The 22,337-nt window shown below is 49.8% G+C and overlaps 2 protein-coding genes across 5 annotated transcripts in view; one reads left to right on the plus strand and one right to left on the minus strand.

The window, feature by feature from the left end:
• The window catches only part of PMFBP1 (polyamine modulated factor 1 binding protein 1), a 42,065-nt gene extending 40,607 nt beyond the window's left edge, over window positions 1–1,458 (plus strand). The window contains exon 19 of the mRNA XM_089903281.1: window positions 383–1,458. Coding sequence (XP_089759407.1) covers window positions 383–737 — 355 coding nt within the window. The 3' untranslated portion in view covers window positions 738–1,458. The remainder of the gene's footprint in view (window positions 1–382) is intronic.
• A 2,865-nt stretch (window positions 1,459–4,323) lies between these two features.
• DHX38 (DEAH-box helicase 38) lies at window positions 4,324–22,301 on the minus strand. 4 transcript variants are annotated; one of them, XM_022583309.3, is made up of 27 exons: window positions 22,013–22,299; window positions 19,608–19,949; window positions 19,060–19,247; window positions 18,286–18,390; window positions 17,588–17,735; window positions 17,326–17,444; window positions 17,091–17,167; window positions 16,486–16,641; window positions 15,788–15,949; window positions 15,471–15,578; window positions 14,990–15,102; window positions 13,386–13,523; window positions 12,833–13,019; window positions 12,502–12,687; window positions 11,982–12,122; window positions 11,538–11,648; window positions 11,327–11,443; window positions 11,055–11,162; window positions 10,546–10,658; window positions 9,624–9,832; window positions 9,361–9,515; window positions 8,801–8,956; window positions 8,571–8,705; window positions 8,255–8,380; window positions 7,631–7,726; window positions 6,092–6,213; window positions 4,324–4,803 (listed from the first exon to the last, which is right to left on the minus strand). In XM_022583309.3, the coding sequence occupies exons 2-27, from the start codon at window positions 19,928–19,930 to the stop codon at window positions 4,719–4,721; spliced, it is 3,684 nt and encodes a 1,227-aa protein (XP_022439017.1). In that variant the 5' UTR covers window positions 19,931–19,949; window positions 22,013–22,299; the 3' UTR covers window positions 4,324–4,718. The 4 variants fall into 4 exon arrangements, with proteins under 4 accessions (XP_022439017.1, XP_089759397.1, XP_089759398.1 ...); XM_089903271.1 differs by lacking the exon at window positions 18,286–18,390 and having other exon boundaries at window positions 22,013–22,301; XM_089903272.1 differs by lacking the exon at window positions 6,092–6,213.
• Between the last annotated feature and the right edge of the window lie 36 nt (window positions 22,302–22,337).

The following is a 22,337-nucleotide window of genomic DNA, read 5'->3' on the forward strand; positions in this document are numbered from 1 at the left end:
TTGGCGTCAGAACTGGATGTGAGTGTTTCCTAGGCATGGCTGTGAGAAACTGAGGACACGTGATCAGAGTTGTTCTGGCTCTTTGAATCCAATTTCTATCATTTGTCAGACAGGATTTTTATATGAACCCCAGAAGGCAGATCAGACTCAATGGTCCCCATCTAACAGATAAGAAAACTAGCCCAGAGCTGACATGACACAGTGGGTCAGGAGTGCTGATTCTGGGTCCACCCCAACCCCAGGCCTGGGCTTCTTCCTGGGGGTGCACATAGGCCTCCATTTCCACAGAACATGCGTGAGAGCACCAGCTCTGGAAGGAACTGGGCGTCCACGGATCTGGAACAGACCAAACACCCACCTGTCCTTCCCTCTCCTTCCCCAGCCACCTCCACAATGTAATGGTCCATCTGCAAAAGGAAAACAAGAAACTAAAGAATGAAATAGAGGAGAAGAAGCTGAAAGCTGGGCCCTCAAGGGTATATACCAAAGCCCTATGCCCAAGCAAAACAGACCCCACATCAAAGGGGAAAGTGTATGGCACCTTGGACTGGAGGGGGATAACCCAAGATGTGAGCCAAAGAATGGACATCACCAAGTCTGTCGGGATGCCCCACTGCTCAGGTATGTCCACCATGTGTCTTTTGCTACTTACTATGGTGCTGTCTTTCTTAGTCCATTGGGTCAAAAAAAAAAAAAACCATATTTTGAAGAGATCACTGGATTGGAAATTCAAATAGGGGAAAAAAACAAATCTTTTGCTTAGCTATTCTGGACCAGAGATCATTGTTTTCTCCTCTGTAAAGGGGGAGGCAAATGAATTAAGGCTCATCCTGATTTAAGAATCTTTGATGTTACCCAAGTGCCTCCTATCTCAGACCTATCCCTTCCCCTGACCCAGTCCCTTTTGGAAGGTGTGAGGATAAGAAGGGAACAGGCAGAATAGGCATTTTTCTCCTCTAACGTGTTTTGGAAGCCTCACAAGAATGCCCTGGTCTCCTGTTCGGCCTGAGTCCAAGGCTACCTTTTCTGCCACCTGTAGACTCCATGGTACCCCCAAGGTAAGAAGTCACGTGCAACAGAGCTGCCTGGCCACGAGACTAGTCCTTGAGGAATCACTTCATTAATTTCTCCTCAAATCAAGATTGTCATTTCCTCCCTGTTCCCTCAGGTTCCTCATATTGCTAGAATCAGCGCCTTGCCCTGAGCATCATTTCCATGCATGTTTTTCAGAGGACAGTGAGTTCCTATTCCTCTCTCTTGACTTGGATCAGCTCTAACCGGAATATGTCAAGGTCCAAGCTTATTCTGCAAGATGCTAACGTTTTATTGAGTTTTGTCTACTTCCTGCGGCAGAGTGAGCCTTGGAACCCTGCTACCATCTCCAGGCCCAAACTCTAAAATAAAGACATGAGCACAGCAGCCTCAGTGAGCTCGTGGTGTCTTGCAGACAATTCTGCCCCCTCAGGTCCCCAGCAATGTGTTCATCCCTATTTTCCCTAAATTCTAAAACATATAGTTCTCTTTGACGTGTATAGGGGAGCTGTAATTCCCAAAGCAAGCTTCTGGATTATCTGGATTCGTTTTTAAACCAACAAGAGATAATTAGTTCCTTTTTTATTCCTTCCATCTCTGTCTGGAATTTAAGAAGAAAAAGAAATACCTAAAAACCTCCAAAAGGAAACTAATCCTGAGACCCAAAAGAGAGGAAGAGAAATAAATGATGCATTTTCCAAAGGCAGGAGGGAGAGATAGCCATCTGCTTTCTCCCTGGCTGCCATATTCCTTCTTTTAACAATTTTATTTTTCTCCCCAGCCAGCTCAGTACAAGAAAAATTCCATTATAACAAACTCCAAGGACAGCTAAACTATTTTATTGTGGCTGGATTTTGTTAAACTAAGTACATGTCTAGAATTTCTATTTCTAGTCTATAGAAAATTGAGAGAAATAGCTAAAGGTAAAGTAAGAGAAAGAAATGAAAGAGCTTGCATTTCTGGAAGAGGGGAAAGGAAAAGTGAAGGAAGAAACCCACTAGTTGATAGCAATTCTTAAATATCTTGCCTCCCTCCCCAGCCAAACAAAAGCCAAGAAAATTTTCTGCTAATAGCAGCAATGTGTTATATAGGATGCCCCTGCTAGGACTTGGGAAGGGCAAATTCTGGAAATGCAGTGTGAGGCAGGAGTGATGGGCACATCTGGTGGTTTCTATCGTGATGGTCATTGTCTGGTTTTTAATGCTCTTTTGACTGTGTTCCTTCATTTGGTTTAGAATAAGGATACGTCTTCTAGAGAAAACAAAGACTGAAGGGTCTGGTACTAATGAAATGGCTTCTAGTTCTAGCCTGTGGCCCATTTATTCAAGTAAAAGTTCAATGTCATTAAAATCCCCAGTACAGTCTACTAAAAAGGCATTTTGTCTCTTTAATTTACAAAAAGTTTTCATATATGTTGGCCAAAGGGACAATATCTGGGTACTTTGAATGTTGTACTTTTTCCAAAGTTGTCTTTCACTTCCTATAGCATGATTACACCAGAGGAAAGCAGGTAGCATGCTATGGGGAGCAAAGGGGCAGGAGAGCCAGAACCATGTCAATACATCACCCAGCCGTGTGGCCTTGCAAGCCCAGCCAGGTAGGAGACTTAACTGAGTGGAGGGGCTGGGCTTGGAGAAATGAAGAAAGGTAGGAGAAAGGGCAGGGAGCCCGAATGTTGCCTGCCTCTAATGCTTTAAGAAATAACCAAAGTGAGTTCTTTAAAAGTTGACATTAAAAAGACATGGTCTCTGTATGAAACTATAACGGTGGATGCATTTGTCCTAACCCATAGACTGTACAGACACCAAGGGTGACCCCTAAGGTAAACTACGGACTTTAGGGGGTAATGATGTGTCAGCGCAGGCTCATCAGTTGTAACAATCGAACCACTGCGGTGGGCGATGCTCATAGTGGGGAGGCTGTGCAGGTCTGGGGGCAGGGGAAGCAGATATAGGAGAAATCTCTGTACCTCCTGCTCAATTTTGCTGTGCACCTAAAGCCACGTTAAAAAAAATAACAAAAAAGAAACGATTATAAAGCTAGGACTTAGCCGAGGGGATTACAGATAAAGCGCTTCAGCCACCCAGTCGGAGGGTCACTCAGATTCTGCTACTTTGGGGGCCGCAGAATCCTTTGTGACAGATCCTCTTCTACCTACCTGGAGTATAATTCTTCTCCCCCTGAGCTAAAGGAACCCAGAACAAACCCCAGCCGCCGCCTTACTAAAGGGAAGGAGGAGCTCCCTAGAACCACCATGTGGCCATGTACACTTGCCTTTGAGCCTCCTCTGCACATCCCATATGAGGAGGAAGCTTCCTGCCATAGGCAGGGCCCAGCAAGCTAGCCCCGGGGTCCCCAGAATGAGCCCCCTATCTCAGCCTGAGACCCTCAACTGCTGATATTTCTAAGATGTCTAAAGTATCCTGCTCCTCTCAAGTAGGCATTAAAGGGTAGACGCACATGGCTGAGAGCAAGGCAGGGGACCCCTGTCCAGTTCAACAACCTTACTGTTCTCTCACACCAGTCTCAGGAATCCACTTCCGGGTCATTGCCAAGAAACGCTTTTGTACCTCTAGAAAAAGAATCAGTTATCATCTGAGGAAGAGATGGTGAAAAGCAGAGTATTAAATCGGAATATTAAAGCTGGAAGGAAGGTAGATCTGAATGGAAAGGGTCCATAGTTAAAAAGAAAGCATTGGAGACAGAGTGCAAACAGGTTCTTGGGCAGAAGTCCAGAAGCCAAAGCAGATTCGGGTACAGCTGCTGGGGGCGGGGAGCCTCCCCACTTATTCTGTGGCATCTGTGTATGCCACCTGCCTCACCAGACGGCGCCTCAGCACACTGCTGAGGCTGCTTGACAACAGAAGAGACTAGTGATTCTAGCGTAAGCATCATCTTTTACGTGAAAACCGAGAAGCAACATTTTACACTATTTTCCATGAATACACAACACATAACGGAAGAAACTTTGGCCATTCTGAGCAATAGAGCAGCCAACCCGCCCATGGGAAAGGACAGAGGGTGCGCGGCTGCTCACCTTCCTCCCACTTCCTGGCCACCGTGGCCGCCTTGCCCCAGCCCTGCCAGGTGCTGGTGCCCCAGGCCATTCTCCTTCCCTGTCAGCTGAGTCCCACCCCATCAACCCCTCCTCTAAGAGGCACTGCCTGGAGAACAGAAATAAGGGCGAGCTAAGGTTCTAGAAGGATCCATCCAAGGAAAGTCAGCGTTCTGCCTGTTCTCTAATGTGTGATTTAGGGCAGTCAGGGGAAAAGAAGAGTCAGAAATACAATAACATTTTACAAACAATAAATTTATTTCCAAATCCCGAATTATAACCAAATTATAATTCCCCCTAGGTCTATTGTGCTGTTTTACACAAGAATTTTAAAAAACATAGTCACAGCCGTGTCATTCATACACCAAGTGTCCCGGGGACAGTTTATTTGAATACGGTGGGTCCGGCCACCTCTCATGGTCCTGGCAGCTGCTCTGCGGCCCCACGCCTGCACCGAGAAACTCCCACCTCCTCCATGGCAGAGCCTGGCCGCAACAGGTGCCCCCAGGGCCATGATGTACACAAATGAAAGCACACAGATGAAACGGTTTTGTCGGCAGGCCTGGGCGCTCCAGCCACGGGGCTCATGACTCAACACCTGGCCCCCCTCCTCTTCAGGGACAGCATCAGCTCAGAGCCCAAAGCGGGCTGGTGTGCGGCGAGGGGTCATGGGTTCCCCTTGCTCTTTCCGACCTGGGGTGTAGATCTTTGTAGACCTGGAGACACAGAAGAGGGGTTAGGAATCGCACTGCTGCTCACTCCGGCCAGGACACACAGGAGGACGAGGAGCCTGAGGTCTTGCTGCTTCTGTGTGTGAGCAGGCTTTGGGGCTGCAGGGTCTCCGCCCCTAGCACACTTCCACTCCCCTCGCCTTCCCTATGTGTGATCGGGAGCAGAATGAGATAGCACCTCTTTCTTATATCCACTGAGGCACCTTATGAGATTTTTTAACAATTCCATTCATATCCCCTAGGTGAGCTATGAAGGGAGTCTTCCCTCCACCTCACCAGGCCGCCACTCGAGCTGTGGCTGGGCTTTGTCCCCAGTTCCTGGAAGTATCTCTAGACCCTTGGAATTTCCCAAGGGACTGGAGTGTCTCTGTTATTCACGGTGGACCACATCTGATAGTTTATGCAAATGAGATGACTCAGGATGGTGGCTGCCCTGCCAGAAAAACCAACCTGTGATTAGAGGGCTGTGCTTTGAGCCTCATGCTATTAGCCCAGACTCTGGGGAGGGAAAAGGGATTGGAGACTAAGTCAACACATGGGTCCTGCCCAATAAAACTCTGGGCACCAAAGCTCGGGTGAGCTTCCCTGGTGACAATACTCTGTGTAATGTGCCAGTAGGGTAACATGACCCCAAGGACAATGGAAGACTTCACATCTAAGACCCTCTCAGACCTCACTTTATACATCTCTCCCTTTGGCTGGTTCTGTGTCCTTTTGCTATAATAAAACTGTAATATGTATAGTACTTTCCTGAGTTCTGCGAGGTATTCTAGCAAATTATCAAACCTGAGGGAGTCCATGGGGATCCCCAAATTTGTAACAAGTTGGTGAGAAATGAGAGTGACCCTGGGTACCCCCCAACTTGCAGGTGGTGACTGAGGTGAGGGCAGTCTTGCAGGGACTATGCCCTTCACCTGTGCGGTCTAACTCCAGGCACCAGGGCAGACGCAGGTGCCCAAGGCTCTCCTGGCCTTGCCTCTCCACCGTGATGTCCAAGCCCTAGCCTGCTGGTAAAGCTGTGAGACCTACTCTGCCGCTCCAGCCCACCTTGGGCCCCATCACAACATAACAAACAACGACCAGGAGTTGCAGCTGTATCACCACTCCTTGAAAGTATGTCCAAAACCCCTCCCGTCTCCACGTGACCACAGTCAACTCGTCACCAATTCACCTCTGCACATTTAACTTCTCTTAAATCGCGACCCTGCCTCAGGGCCTGGTCAGTCCAGCTGGTGGGCTCCATCAGGACAAGAGTCCCGAGACCACAGCTCACCTGACACTACCCAGGGGGCTGCGCTTTTCCTGCTCCTGCCGCCGGGCCCGCAGCTGCTCCTCGGCCAGTGCCATCTCCTCCTCCATGGCAGAGGCTTCCTCTTTGGCCCGTCGGCGGTTCTCCTAGAGAAGGGAGAGGTACTGGGGTCACTGGGGATTGGCGGGTGAGGAGGGCCGGCCTGCACCCATCTCCCTGCTGCAAGCCAGGTGCTGGGTAGACCTTGCCAGCTCCCAAAGGCAGGGACACACAGCTCCCTGCCCCAGCACTGAGGCATGCTTTGCTCACTGATCCAAGACAGACATTGGATGATTGAGTCCTCACCCTGTCATGCCTCAGCCCTCCACTCAATTTGCTAAGTGCTTACATGCTCTAACCAAGTTCATAACCATGCCAGGAAGTACAGGAAACAGAGAAGACATGACATCTGGCTGGAGAGGACGGACACAGGAAGATGTGTGCGGGCCCGGTGTGGGGAGGACTATGCTGAGAAGGGGGGAAGCTAAAGTCCACAACATTCTGCAGCCCCGCCTCCAGCTGGGAGCCACCAGTGGACACCAAGACTGTCAGGAGACCGAGAAGTAGGGAGAGAATTTATAACAGAGGGTCAGGTGGGACCACTGAGCAATCCTGGTGTCTTCAAAAGTGGCACCACCAGACCTTATGTGCCTCCTGACTGGATCTAAAAGGAGGTTCACAGCACCACATGCATTTATGCATCCTTACCCGAAACAGCTGAATCTGAATCTAACCAAGGCTTTAGATTAATGACTAGCTTACAGAAAGCACATGGGACAGAGGCAAAAGTTAAATATGTTGAGGAAGCAATCAGCTCAAAAGAGAACGTGGAACATTCTACAAGATGACCAACCTGTTTTCTCCGATAAGTCAATGCCATAAAAAATGAGTGGGGGGCAGAGCTTGTTCCAGAAAAAAAGACTTAATATATATAATGACAAATTTCAACGCCTGGATCCAAATTCAAGCAAATCAATTATAAAAAATTATCTTTGGAATAAAAAAGGAAACATGAATAAGAAGTGGAGACTTTAGCAACATTAAGGATTAATTCTGTTGAGTAAGATTTGCATGGAGGTTATGTTTTAATTTTTGAAAGTCCTTTTAGAGGCACATATTCAAGTGTTTATGGGTGAAAAAATATAATGTCTGAGGTATGCTTTAAAATATTCCAGGAAAAACCAATATGTATGGAGCGGGGTGGGAATAAGAAACAAGGTTGGGCAGAATGTTGATAATTATGGAAGCTAAGTGAGGAACTCGTGGCTCATTATACTGTTTCTGTCCACTTTTATGAGTATTTGGACTTTTCAATAATAAGTTGATTTTTTTAAGGCTCAGCAGACCAAGCAAATGGAGTGGGTGGGGGGAGATCAGACAGACTAACCTGCCTGGATCACAACTTTTATGTTTGACAGAGAAGTGAAGGGAAGCCAGATGACGATGTGTCTTTAATACCAGGCTGAGGGGAAAGAGGATCCCAGAGACAAACAGATCCTCCATAGAAAAGCGCAGGATCCTTACCTGCCGAGACTTTCCTGCCTGTTTCACGCTGTAGAACATGGGGCCCAGCTCTGCCAGCCACTCTCCGTCCACAGCAGTCACACACTGCATGTACTCCTGCAGGCAGAAGGGCCACAAAGCGGTGGTCACAGAAGGACCAATGCTTTGAGCTGTCCCTTCCAGAGCAGTTCCACAATTAGGAGCTGTATGGGAAGGGCCTACCCCTAGCCCTGTGAGGCTGAAAAAGGCAAGGGAAAGCCGCAGACACTGGGATTCTAATCCCTTCTCCCATCCAAATTCCTCCATGCTTGAGAAAAAGGCCCCTATTGTCCAACAGAAAAGGCCCAGCCCCTCAGAAAACCCTTCTAACAACACCAAAAGGGCTTGCTTGTCCGCGGCAGCAAGTAGGAAACAATCCTGCTGGCACAGCCGAGGCCACTGGAATCTAGAGGTTAACTGTGTATCCATATAAACTTCCCCAAACCCCCAACTGAAAACCAACCTCAATTTCCCTGCAAGCAACGCATGTAGCCTTAAGCCTCCCAAGCTCAAAATCCATCCCAGAAGGCGGCAAAGGGTTATTACAAAGGCCTGGCCCAGCCAAGTGGGCCTACAGTCATACAGGCTGCCTTGGAAAAGACTCACCTTGGTGGTCATGACCAACTCGTGATACACAATGTAGTCTGGGGTGTAGCCCATTCCAAAGAGGGAGCTGGTGGGGTGCAGGTGGCAGGGCATGCCTGTCCGGATATTCACATACTCCCCGATTCCCTACGGAAGAGATGCAACAGGTGGCTACATTGCAAAACACTGCACATCTGGGCCGCTACCCAGTCCAGTACTGTCTTGACACAGGCTTTTGGGGGAAGCCCAGATCTGCAGGACTGTACAATGAGACAGGAGACCTCTGCCCTCGAAAGAAGTATCAGGCCCAGAGGGGCCATAGCCCTACTAGGCTCACCTTGAGCTTGGCTGCCTGGTGGAAATAGGCAGCACAGATACACTTCCTGACAATGTCCCAGTCGGTGCCACACGAGGCCAGGCTCATCCTCTGCTGCACCATGATGTCCTTGAGCTGAGCCCGCACCTCCCGGACCTAGAGCAGGACACAGGTAGACAAGGATGGAGCCCTCCTTCCCTGCATCCCAACCCTCCTCCCAACGTGCTGCTTGTCTCGGCCACTGCCCCCACCTTCCGCATGGCCTTGGCATGGATGAAATGATCGTTACACCAGATGGTAGAGTAACTGTTGTTCTTCCACTGCAGGTAGACATTCAGGTAGGTCAGATGGTCACTCTCAGGGACTGCAAACTTCTCCCGGATTTGATCGCTCTCCTCCTCTCGGCCCTAGGAAGGAAAAAGGGAAGTCCAGGTCCAATGAGAAGAGCTATCTCACACTATCATCTACCCTCACCACAACTAAAAACACATCGACGTAGTGCCCTGACAATATAGGAAAAATAAATTAGTTTACAACAAAATATTTATTCTAAAATGTGAGGGCTCAGGCACAGCCATCCTAGAAAAAACTGCAAAACACTCCCTGAGAACCATGGATCTTGCCCACCCCTTCCCCTACCCCAACCTGCTTAACATAAAACAGCAAAACCACTCTTTGGAAACTGATTCCTGCCCCTCCCTCCACTCTGTCTTAACAACACAGAGAGAAACTACTCCCCTCTCTCAACCTTCCCTGAGCCCATAACCTCCCGAGATCCCTGGGAGGAGAGGAGCCGGACAGCATCTCCCACCTTGGGCCTGTAGAAGATGGCTGGGACCGAGAGCATGGAGACGATGAGCAGGATCTCGGAGCTGCAGCCCATGTCACAGGACACAATGAGCATCTTAGACAGGGCCGGGTCCAGCGGGAACTCCACCATCAGCCGCCCGGTCGAGGTCAGACCGCCTGGGAGAGAGGAGCAAATCCGCACGGTCAGTGGACACAGTGCCATAAGAGGGAGAACCCAGGCGCCAGAGCCCACGGGGCCCTGCCCGGCTCCCAGGGCCACAGCACCTGTGTTGTCCAGGGCCCCGAGGATCCAGAGCTGATACATGGAGTTGAGCATGTTGTCCTCCGGGGGCGGGTCCATGAAGTGGAACTGCAGCAGGTCCTGCACCCCCAGGGACTTGAGCAGCAGCACCACGTTGGCCAGGTTGGTCCGCTGGATCTCGGGCACCGTGGTGGTCAAGAGCTCATTCTTGTAGGCGCTCTGGGTGTAGAGCCTGTGGGGGAGAAGACGCAGTCCTGCCGCACTTCCCACCATGCTGCCCGGCTGAGCCCCTCAAACATGCCCGGCTGTCTACACAGGGACCAACACTGGGCTTGTGCACCCAGAAGAGGCAGTGCAGATGAAAGCCACAGGTAAGGAGGAGAAGTCCTCATTTCTTCCCCCCACCTCCCCCTTTCCCTTACAATCACGAATCTCCACCTACTCAAAGCTCAGTCCTGACAATTCACCATTCTGCTGGAGTCTCCTATGTACTTGTTTCATTTCTGGAACCAGTGAGCCTGGGACTAGAATTATGGCTGGGGTTTTGTTTCTTTATATTTTTCTAGATTTTCTGAATTTCTATGGTTAATACATTATTTTTACAAATCGGAAAAAAGAGAGAGAGAGTAATTGGAGGAGGAAAAAAGAACGGGTGCTGTAATTTGTTCACATTTATCTTCTGGGAGGAGGCACACTGTAATCACCGGTCACCCGCCGCAGACACCTTCAACACAGGTCTTCCTAAAACCCAAGGCCGCTCAGACCTCAGGGCTGCCTGGGAGGCAGCTTCCTCCACTCAGCAGCATGTGATGAGAGGACCAACAAGCGGCTGCCCCACCACTGGTTCCCAGCCTCAGGGATCACCTCTCTGCAGGATCACAGTCCAAGCCTTCCCACCCCAGCTGGGGCTCCACCCCAGAAAGCAGGCTAGCACAGGGCTCCTACCTGAAACACTGACCTGGGCCCGTCCTGCCGGCTCGCCCAGACCTCTGGTTGGCATTGGCCTGGCTGATGGGGTAGATCTGCAGAGCATCCATGCCAATCCTGGGGTTGAAGACCTAGGAGGGGACAGCAAAGACCTGACTAAGGACAGAGTGAGGGGAAAAAGGGAGGCAGGCTTGAGACAAAGACAAACCCTGGTTGCTACACATCACAGAATGAAGTGTCTTAGCGATGTAAGCAGCCATCTTTCGGAACCAGGAACCTCAAGAAATTTCCCCTAAACACCAGCTCCACAGTCTCTATCGAGCTATGTAAACTGTGTGTCTACCTCGAGTTATCACAAGGAAGGAATGAATCAAGCACACAGCAAAACCAGCACTCAATAAACACCACCACCACTTCCATGAGCAATTGTCGTTTGAGGGCCAAGGACCCAGGGCCTGCCTTCCCACCCCCTTGGCTGAGTTAGCTTTGGGTGAAGGCCCAGGGCCCCGGTGCCTGTCTCCTCTTACCTTTAATTTACAATAACCAGAATCGATAACAAACATGATGCCATCGACAGTCAGAGAGGTCTCAGCAATGTTGGTGGCAACAATACACTTCCGAACGCCATCCGGGGCCTGGAGCCGACAGGACACTCATGGAGGGAAGGCTGTAGGCCTTCAGGTAGGAAAAACCCCACAAGGAGAAAAGTACACCCCACCCATGCCAGAAAAGTAACACCCTCCCTCTTGCCCTCCTTTGGGGGAGTCTGGGGGAATCCCAAGGTGGGGACCCATCTCACCTTCTGGAAGATTTTGGCCTGGAGGTCAGAAGGCAGCTGGGAATAGATGGGCAGCACAGCCAAGGCAGGCGCGTTCTCCAGTTCTTCCAGATGCTCCACAATCTGGTCTGAGGTCACCTGAGGGCACAGAGAGGAGCTGTGAGACACCAGATCCCCCAGTTCTCACACGAAGGACACACCCGTTCATCCCAGTCATGACCGAGGCACGCACCTCGATGTCCTCTTGGCCAGGCATGAAGATAAGGATGTCCCCGGGGGCCCCCGACAGATGCACCTGCAGAGACTGCTTCACTGCGGCCTCCACATAATCCTCCTGGGGGGTCTGCAAACCAGTGAGGGACACCGTGAGAGGGAATGCAGGCCAAGCCCCCACTGGGAACTGGTGACCCAGTTCTGGTCAGGGGCTAGAGCCGATGAACTCTCAGGGCTGCCGCACCTGCAGACAGGCCTGATGGCCCTCCCTGAGCCCTGCACGTCCACTCCAAAGAAACAACCAAGCGAAATCTCCCCAGAGTGCAGTCCTTCGCCTCCAAGCCCTATAGCCGCAGGCTCCCAGGGTCCCCACAAAACCTCTCCAGACTCAGTGTGCCACTCCACATCCCCCAACCAGCTCCTCATCAAGGGTCAGGGCAGTTCCAAAACAGGGCCTCAGTACCTTGCTGAAGAGGATGTCAACAGGGAAGGTACGACCAGGGATGTGGAAGATGGGGACATTCCCAAAAAAGGAAGCAAATTTCTCTGCGTCCATGGTGGCCGATGTGACGATGAGCTTCAGGTCTGAGCGCCGAGCCACCACCTAAAAGAAGAAGTCAGTCAGAGGCTTCCCCACAGTTTTGGGACCCTTGGCTTCTGCCCTCCAGTCTCATCGGCATCACTACCAAATGAAACAGAAGTCAAAGCTGACGGATGGCTCATTAGATTCATAACAATCCTGAACTGAAGCCGTGGAGCCACAGCCAGGAGAGCCACGGGTCGCTCAGCTGAGCAAGAACAGAGTAAACCACCACCAGCTCTGAACCCCGCAGCCAAGGGCCTCAGGGGCAACTCGGCCTGTCAAAGACCCCCTCAGCTTCCCCAGGCTAGACCCCAGCCCGCCTGGAGTGCCTCGTCACTAACTCCTGGCAGGGCGGTGGTCCAAGCCCCACAGGCACAGAGGCTGGACCCGCAGCCCTCACCTCCCGGAGCAGCCCAAAGAGCACGTCGGTGTTGAGGGAGCGCTCGTGGGCCTCATCCATGATGATGGCGCTGTAGTGATCCAAGTCCGCTTCCCGGAGGGACTCTCGCAGCAGGATTCCATCAGTCATGTACTTTATCAAGGTGCTTTCTGAAGTGCAGTCTTCGAAACGGATGGCATAACCCACCTGGAGGCCAGAGAGACCGCTCAGAAGCTCTGGGCGCCCAGTCGCCCTTGCACACCCCGAGCTGGGTCCAGGCCTCAGCAGATCAGCCCAAATGACAGAAGCTACCGGGCAAGAACTACACAGCTCAGCGCTTGCGCCCACTCACCTCCTCACCAAGGTTGCCCCCCATCTCTTCACTGACTCTCTTGGCCACCGACATGGCAGCCACACGGCGGGGCTGGGTGCACCCAATCATCCCATAGTCTGTGTAACCGTCTTCATGCAGGTACTGGGTCAGCTGAGTGGTCTTACCACTCCCTGTCTCCCCAACCACGATCACGATGCTATTATCTCTGCAAGTAAGAGAAGATAAAGGGTGAATCGGCCCGAGTGGAAGGCCACCTCCTACCCCCACCTGTAGCTATCCAAGGAGCATGCCTGCGCAGGGAGGAGGATTTCCCTGGGAAAACGGTCTTATACTGAAACACCCTCTAAAAAGTCTGGAAGACAGTACGGTTTAAACAAATGAACTAAAACAAAACGATGCCATCTTGCTTACTTCAAGCAGGGTAGCCCAGCGCACCCAAGTGAGGGGAAAAATCCTTTCCCTTCTCCACCGGATGCCATACCCAAAAGAAAAAGAGCTGCGGAGTACATACCGGAGAAAACGGGACACCTGATTCAACAGCGGAATCCCGACCCGGGGTGGACACAGTTACCTGATAATCGTGAGCAGTTCCTGCTGCACAGCAAAGATGGGCAGGTACTGCCTCTGCTCCAGAATAGACTTCTTCTTTGCGAATTCACTGCTGGCTTCGCTCTTTTTCTTCATGTGGTCTGCAAACTTCTGCTCTGTCCTGAGAACACACAGCAGCCTAAGCGCCCTGCACAGCTTCCCACATCTTCTCTCCTGACTGGGTTACTGCCCTGCTTCCTACACCCAGAAGTGAGCACTGCTTCAAATATGCAGTAAATCTTTGAGACGCCACAGCTGCCAGGTGCTGCTCATCTCCTCTGTCCTAAGGGACCAGACTGCTGTCTGAGAATCCATCATCCAAAACCTGCTCAACGCCCCCAGGACACACAGCTGCAGAGGGCTCAGAGGAGCTACAGATCAGCGAGTGGCAAATCCTCTGCCCTGAAAGACTTCAGCCGGAAGAGGAGCTGAAATCCACAGGTCATCACCTTATATGGAACAACCCTGGGCAATGTCAGCACCACACTTAACAGGCTGAAAGGAGGAGTTGTGGTTACAGTCATGGCCAAGGTCAGACTCACTCCCACCTCTTGGTGGGACAGCAGAGTCCACAAGGCTTCATTTTTAAAGAACTGTGAGAACAATCCCACTTGACGTTTACCTACAGCTTCCACTGAAAGCGCTCAAGTATCCGACACACGTACATCCCCAGGCTGCAGAGCGAAAAAGGTACCAGTCCTACCTTACCTACATTAGTCTACAGTCTCCACCCATCCCTTCCCCAAGAGACTTTTCCTCCATCAGATTTGAGCCCAGGCTCTGTCAAGCTTCCTGTTTCTAACATCCCAGTCACTCCCGGTCAGCTAACAATTAACACCTATGGGATTAAATTAACTAGAAACTAACAAGGGCTGATCAATAGCACCAACTTCTCACTTCTCACAGGGTTATAGAGAATTATTAACTCAGATGACAATTTTGTAGGATTTCAGAGTGTTCAATGAGATTCAGAAGGGACATTTGAGTTCAGCCACCTACACAATGAGGAAAGCCCAATAAGCAGTTATCCAACATCTGCTTAAATACCTCTATGAATGGGGAAGTCACTACCTGAGAAGACAATCCTTTCTATTCTCAAACCTCTATTAAAAATACTTCTTCCTTAGATTGAACTAAAATCTAAGGGTGCAAAGCACACTTTCTCACACTGAGCATCTGAAAGGCACTCTGGCAGAGTGGCTAAGAGTGTGGGCTCTGAAACTAGACTGTCTGGGTGTGATCCGCACTCCACCATTTCTAGCTGGGTAACCTCAAACAAGTTACTTAACCTCCCTGGACCTCATCCTCCTCGCATGAAAAATGGGAAAGATTACACCTGTCCCATGGGACTGTCATGAGAATCCAATGACTGAATATCTGTGAGTTCTGTGGTGCTGCCTGGCACAGAAGAAGCTCCTGCAGTATCAGGGGCGACAGTAGGAATGTTATCTCAGAAAAGTCGAAAAGACCAGGAGGAAGGGACCAGAGACTCAAAATGACATCATTTTCCTATTGGTGAGTGACGAATCCTATCAGACCCCTTGAGGCCCCATCTTCAGAGACACCTGCTGCTGGCGAGACTCCTACCTGTAGTCCACTTTACCGTCCTCTGTCAGAGCTTTATCCGGCTCTTCCTCTTTTTTGACACCCATTATATCTCCCAGTTTGGTTCCAGCCAATTCCCAGTGTTTGTGTTGAGCCTGAAAAAGACACAAAAAGTCAATCTGCTCCATCCCGTGACACAACTGCGGTCCACGGAAAATCAATCCCATCTGACAACAGGCTTCATCTAGCAGGCAGCAAATTCCCACAAGGTAGCAGTGGCACCGAGCCATGCCTCCCAATCTTATGTCTGAAGCTCCTGAGACACCAGGCCCCGGATTATCTTAACTGAGGCCCTGGAGGAGGAATGCAATACCCTCCCACAAGGGCTGTTTCTTGCTCAATGAGTTTCCTCTAACTGCCAATAGGAACCCTACCTGTGAGGTGGAACGTGATCTTTAAAAAAAAGAAAAAAAAACAAAAAAATAGGCAGATACTCTCTGGCCCTAGAAGACGAGAAACCAACCTTTTTGCGTTCCTTTTGCTCCCTGTGCTTCCGCACTGTTTGACTGCCTTTTCTAGCGATAATGGCCAGGTCAGAAGTGGCGTCCTTGACTGGAATCACAGGCTCTGGCTGCAGGAGGTTGAGGAAAAAGAGAAATTCTGCGCTGACCATTAAACTCAACACAAAGGTCCACTTCGTACTGGCCCTGGTAAACGAAGGGTTGCTACCCTACCCCTATCGTGATGGGGCTTTTTTCCTCTCCTTTCCTTTCTCTTTCTTTCTTTTCCCATTTCAGGCTTCTCTGAGCGTTCTTCTCTCTGACAACAGAGGACCCTCACCTGCTTGGTGAAGACGATGCGCCCGTCCAGAAAGGGAGGCACCAGGTTATGCACCATCAGATGGACCTTGGCTGCACTGTCCTCTTCAAAGTCGTCGTCCACCTCCAGCCGATGTACCACCCCGCTGGTGAGCATGCGGTTGGTCTCCCAGCGTTCGTTATCCTGTGAGGATACAACGGGAGGCCACGTTAAGACTGCAACTGCAAGGCCATCCTGAAAGGTCCCAGGTGAGGCCACGCAGAGGGTCCTGACAGAAGGGCCACAGGGGCTGCAGAGATGTCACGGGCCCCTCTACCCTGCAGCTCCTTAGACAGAAGAATCGCTGATCCCAAACCACCTGCAGTACTCTTCCCAGAAGCAACCCGTTGTATCTAAGGCAGAACCTCTATATGGATACACAAACGGTGACTGTCCCTGGCCCCGCTGAGAGACACAAAGGACACACCACAGAGCCGGGGCCTGACCTCCCAGTTCCCATCAACAGCACCCCTCCAGGAACTACTGCAGAAGACAGAAATCACGATTTGGGTTGGGTTTTTCTTAAGTTACTGATAAGTTCCCTGCCCACCCCTCTGCCTCCAGAGGAATCGCTAAGTCTGTGACGTCAGCAGCGGGGAGACAAGCTGTGCCGTCGGCAGGTGCATGTGACCTGCCGCTTCTCCAGCTGAATCTGCTCCACCTTCTGTGGGCAGCCTCACCTCATTGATCTGCCTCCGCTGAGCCGAAATGCGCTTCTGCTTCTGTTTGTGCAGGTGCTGCTCCCGCCTCCTCACGTAGTCCTCAGAGGAGTAGGCCAGGGGGTTGTGGAACTCATCATATCCCTCATCCATCATGTACCAATCCCGGTCAGCTTGCTGTGGCACAAGAGACAAAGCAGTAAGAACAAGGCGCAGATCGAGTTTCTGTGCAAGACGTGGCCAGAAGGGGAGGACGTGTTTGGTAAGAAGTCACTGGTGTAGCATAGCAATCCTCGTGAGAGACACAAGAGAGGCTGTAAGACAAGCCACCTAGAGGAGAAGCACAGTTTACAGCGCAGCCCACCATGACGGCACTTCTTACATTTACCACACGATGGCACCAGCACACAGCCGAAAAAGTTAAGTCTGACCTGCATTTGGTGAGAAGTTTGACCACAGAGCCTTTGCCTGGAAAGAGATTCCATGGCTTCGAGACTGAACGTGGCTCAACGTCCGGTTCCACTACAGTGTAACCCATGACCCTTGTGCTCAGACACCCCCGGTCACCCACTCACTGACAGATGGCCACCACCCCTCATTCAATCCCTCAAAGATGTAGTTTTTACCCTCTGGTCATCCTCCCATTGCTGCCGCTCCTCTTCTGTGTCAAATGAAATTCCTTCTTCGCCATCCTCACGTCTCCCTGTGGGAGAACACGTAGCAGGTCAGTCTGCACGGTCCCAGCTCATCCCCAGTGGCCTCACACAGACCTGCCAAGCAGCACAGCCCCAGCCCGGCTTTGCCCAGCCCCACCAGGAAAAGCGACCCTGCTTCCTACTTCCCACTTCCACCCTGCCTTACCTCGGCCCCTGGACAGACGTGGGGTGGACCCCAGATGTCTTCTGTCATCGGCCCACTCATTGTATTTGTAGGATGGGGTTGGCAGAGGTGTGTCGTCTGAGTACCTGCTCCTCACAGACCTGGGAAACAGTATAACCAGCCTCACTAAATAGTCACTAAGCTGAGATGTGTTCCCCAGCCACCATCTGCCCTCCCAGCCCCAATCACGCCCACCCTGTGCCGCCCACCCAGAGAACCTGGACTGCACCACCCAGAACGTCACCTGTCCCTATCTCGACTGGACAGCCGATGACTCCGCTCAGAATCCCGATAGGAAGGTGTTGGGGAGGGCGATTCCCACTGTGAGCGCTTGGAGGAGCCATAGCCACTGTCCTCCTCATCCCAGGTAGACCTTGAAGGGGTGGCTGCATCTGGGCCACAAAAGACACATCCACAGGAAACGTCTAAGACATGGCTATAGAGCCATTAGGTGAAAGTCAATTCACCAAATTTCTTTTACTATTTATAAACTTTGCACCTATTTGCAATGGATAAGATGGTTTTGACAGCTTTTAAAGATATCTGAATTTTAATGTCCCAGTTTTCATCTGTGCTCATAACAACATTTTAAGGAATATCCAATTTATCTCTGCAAGCATATCCCTCTTGAATGTACATATTTCTTTGTATTAAAACCTTCTTCTGCCCCTACCCCACCCACCCCCAGCTCCCTATTCTTTCCTACCATTTGGAAAACTGGCCACTCAGCAAACTGGCAAATCATGTTAAGGGAGCATATCTGTGTCCACAGAGAAGTCCACAGCCTTCCCAACTGAATCAACTGACTCAGAACCAAGTATTCCCAGAAATTCATGGTGAAATCAGGAATTCCAACCCAGTTCCACTGAGGATGAGAGTCACTCACCCTGCCTCTCATACACTTGGCTCTCACAAACAACCACAAGCAACAGCTCAGACTACCTTTAGGCCGGTGTCGGGGGCTCTCAGGTTCGTTTCTTCTGCCGCTGCGCTCTGACCCTCCATCTCGCTCCGACCTGCTGCTGTGCCTGTTTCTATCCCGCTCATCTGTGAGGAGTCACCGGCAGAGCTTAGAAAACAGGTGTCCCATCCTAACTTCCACCCATCTTCACCCTAGAGAAAGGACAGGCCTCCCCACTCACTCACAGGTGCAACCTCACTGCTCTAATGCGATCCATGGGCTCCTGAAACTCACATATCCCCATTCTTTCAAGGGCAAAAATTAGTTACTGGCTAGAAAGTTTCAAACTCACAGTAAGTTATTTTCCTGCAAGAATTCAAAAAAGAGTAGTTACAAGTCTATAATGAATAGTTATTTAATAGTTACAAGCCTACAAGCTACAGAAATCAAACAACACTGAGGAAAGCCAGTATTGGATTTTATGTCTAGCTTTGATCCACAGCACCATCCCTTTTCTCTCACCAACACTAGTGTCAACTGATTTCTCAAACATATTACCCATTTTCACCTTTATCACCAATTTTCAGGATAAAATGAGGACCACACACTCAAGCAAAGCAGCTATGTTGCAAGTAACAGCTCTTTTCTTAAACTGCCTGCTAATCCCAATACCAACAGGGTCAAAACCAACCAGGCTGACATGAAAATGGAGTTCCCTAATTAACGGGTGTTATAAAAACTCCCACAACAGGAAAAAGGCCGACATGTTAATTCAGGTGCTTAGCAGGCACTAGGAACTCTGCTGGGCAGTTTACCTCTGTCTCTCTTGCGGTCACAGTCTCGATCCCTCGACCTCTCCTTCTTCCGATCCTTTTCTTCTTTGGACGAGGCGTAGACACCATGTTCCCGCCACTCCCGCTCTCTCTGCCGACTGCGTTCCCAAAACTCTTCACTCACACCACCAGGATGGGATGGAGTCTCTACCCGAGCAGATCGATAATGTCTGAAACAGGGAGGGCAGCTGGTAAAGGGCTTATCCATGGAAGAAAAACCTGCCCCAAACCTTTGGCCAGGCCAAACATGTGACCTGGCCTTTTCCACTTTATCTCCCTGGTATGGCAGGTTTGCATATGGCAACAACCGTAAGCGCTTCTAACCTCCATCGTCTACTCTTTAGGTGCCTTTGAATCTTCCCCCAGATCTGAAGAAAATACCAATTCTTATCTAGCCTCAATGTTATAGAATCACAGTAAAATCATAAAGTCCTAAATGTCCAACAAGAAAACTGAGAGATAAACATGAGATGCTATTTTCTGGCCTCCGTTTTCATTCCCTTTGGGGCAGTCCACCCGAAGGCTCTTACCTGTCTTTCCGGCTACTGTGGCCAGCCTGGTCACTGCCCTCCTCCTCAGCATCCTTCTGGTCGTCCTTGCTCTCTTCCCAGTCCTTATAGGAAGAGATTCTGGACTTCTTCTTGTCCTCCCCATCATCCTTCTCCTCTCTCTCCCTCCTTTTCAGGGAAGCCAACAAGTCTAGTCCCAGCAATGAAGGGCGGGGAGCAGGGGCCTTGAAGACATGCTGCTCACTAGATGCACTTTTGGTCTTGAAAATAAGACCGCCAACCTGGGAGTCCACATCAGTGCCTTCCAATCGATGGATCGAGGCATCCTCGCTGGTGTCCTCCATGACAGGCTCTGGGATTTCTCTGGAAGGAAAACAAACCATTTGATATCAGACATAAGAAAGGAAAAGGCTTAGCTCTGCTACATCCCAGAATAACCGTAGGTATATGTATCTCTGGGGGGTTGACCTCCCCCTCAAGATCAGAATTCCTTTAGTTACCTCTTACCAAGACCTGTCCATCAAGTCATCGACAATCTCAAAAGATCTTCCTACTTCCACCCCAACTCACGTCAGAAACAGATACACACACACACACACACACACACACACACACACACACACACACACACACACACACACCAGGATCCAAGAGGGTATCATCCAGGCAAGAACAGACCTCACTAAGGGACACTTACTAGAGCATTATGGCATCTATAAAGGGAGTTTAGGGAAAACACCACTAGATTTTAAATCAGAAACCTCAATTAGAACCCAGGCTCTTGACATTTTCTACCTGCATGATTGTAAGCAAATAACTTAATCTTTGGTTAGGCATAATTTCTACACCTGCAAAATGGAAATACTTTTTGCTCTATCTAATCCATGGAGTTATTGTGAGAATCAAATATGAAAGTGTATGTGAAAGCACTCTGTAACCATAAAGAGTTACATAAATGTCATCGTTACATTATTTCACTTGCTGTGCTCCAAGGTATTGATTTGGGTCCCTCACCATTTTTTTACACAAGTTCTTCGTCCTCTCCCTTCCCTTAAACTACAGATATAGCAGAGTTGTTGACGTATAAGACTACCATCCATGTGATCCATACTTTAATGAATTGTGTTTTGTAGAAAACACTTCTCTCACAGCAGTCGAAATCTATTTAGCAACAATTCAAGTTCACCAAAAAAAAAAAAAAATTAATGAGAATCACCAGGCTAGTAAATGATATTTCTGAAAAGTAGGTAACTGTAGGATTTTCTGGCATTCAACTTATAACAAATTCCTCTTTACCTCCCACTATACACAATCTACTTATAAACATATCCCATTCTGAGTGCTTGAATAATTTCCTTCATTCCAACAAGCCAGTAAAGCAAAGAACTGTCAAGGGATAGGGCACCACCAGAATCCAGAATGTTTCACCCAGCTCTAATTAACATATACAGCTCTATAGAAGAATATTGTTAAACAGACTGAACATATAGTATGAACAACAGTTGCATTTTTAAAAATGCCATCAGGCAGAAGAGAAAAGGGAAAGCTACCTATTGGTGACATCTGTATTCATGTGAGGAAATCTAAACAGGAAGGTAGGATTTACATGTTCTGCTCAGTAGTCTGAACTAGAAAATATACTTCTAGAATGTCATTTTATGCAGGAGAGAGAACCTTGTCTGTCTTGTTGACTGCTTTGCCCAGTGCCTAGCAAAATAAACGTTTGAGGAATAAATGAATGATGAGTTTAAACTGATTAAAGGAAACAGGGAGCCAGAAATTTCTAGGGACAACAAAGAAAGATGCCATCAGCACAGGAAAAGGAGTCTGACAAACAGGACAACTAACAGCTGAGAAAAGTAAATAAGAAGCTAAGTGTTGGCTTGTGAAGAATAATTAGTGGCAAAGAAGCCACAAGAGGTACAAGAAAAATAATGAAGAAAAAACTGGATACATTCATTCAACAATTACTGAGTGCTTTCTGTGAGTCGATCGCTGTTCTGGCATTAGAGATAAAGAAGACAACAAATCAGACAAAACTCCCGACCTTTTTGGAGCTGACATTCTAGTAAAAGATATCACCTGGTAGAGATACCACTGTGACAGAGAAGAGGAAGACAAAAGGAGCCCTGCTGGGCTCGGTGTCCGTCTGGGAGTGGACTAATAGGAAGTGAGCAGGGTGACCCCCCGGGCAGCATCCCTGGACTTCTGTGAGGCCAGGCCAGGAAAGTGGATCTGACCTGAGCAAGGAGAAAGGCCGGTCTTGCAGGACCTAGGCAGCATCCCTAAGGTGAGTAACGCAAGTTGGGTGACAGGGACAAGACTTTCCAAACCTGGGCCCGAACCTGAGCGAGGGGCCGATATCCGCCGCTTGGAGCCGCCACGATTGGCGAAGAAAAGGTCGGAAATGAAGAATGGACACTCACCTCACCAAGTCCGACTCTCGGGACCTTCTGTCCCGGATTCTGGGGCGCTGGCGCAGCCACTCCTCGCTCAGACCGCCTCAGAGAGCCAATATCCGCACCTTGAAAGCCGCCATTATTGTCCCATAAGACCTTGCGCGGCCCCCTCTATCCGTCCAAAGATACCATCGAGAGCAGCCCGAAAAACGCCCGTTCCTAGTGCGGGACAGAACGCTTACAAGGCTAGACTGTCTTTCTCTGCGGCTCTGATCAGAGGCACTTCCGAGTCTCCTGACGACCAATCACGCTTAGTCTAAGAGGCGATGCCCCGCCTCTAGGTGGAATGTGG

Source organism: Delphinapterus leucas, chromosome 20 (genome assembly GCF_059928025.1).
Source record: "Delphinapterus leucas isolate spDelLeu-1000000601 "Yukka" chromosome 20, BTC_Dleu_Yukka2, whole genome shotgun sequence".
Lineage (NCBI taxonomy): Eukaryota > Metazoa > Chordata > Mammalia > Artiodactyla > Monodontidae > Delphinapterus > Delphinapterus leucas.

Coding starts and splice junctions, on each gene's coding strand:
- DHX38 (XM_022583309.3), bottom strand. CDS start 19,930: ATGGAGGACACCAGCGAGGATGCCTCGATCCATCGATTGGAAGGCACT. Junction 18,391..19,059: donor TGACCGCAAGAGAGACAGAG/GTAAACTGCCCA, acceptor GACTCCTCACAG/ATGAGCGGGATAGAAACAGG. Junction 8,957..9,360: donor CCATCTTCTACAGGCCCAAG/GTGGGAGATGCT, acceptor TTTCCTTCCTAG/GGCCGAGAGGAGGAGAGCGA.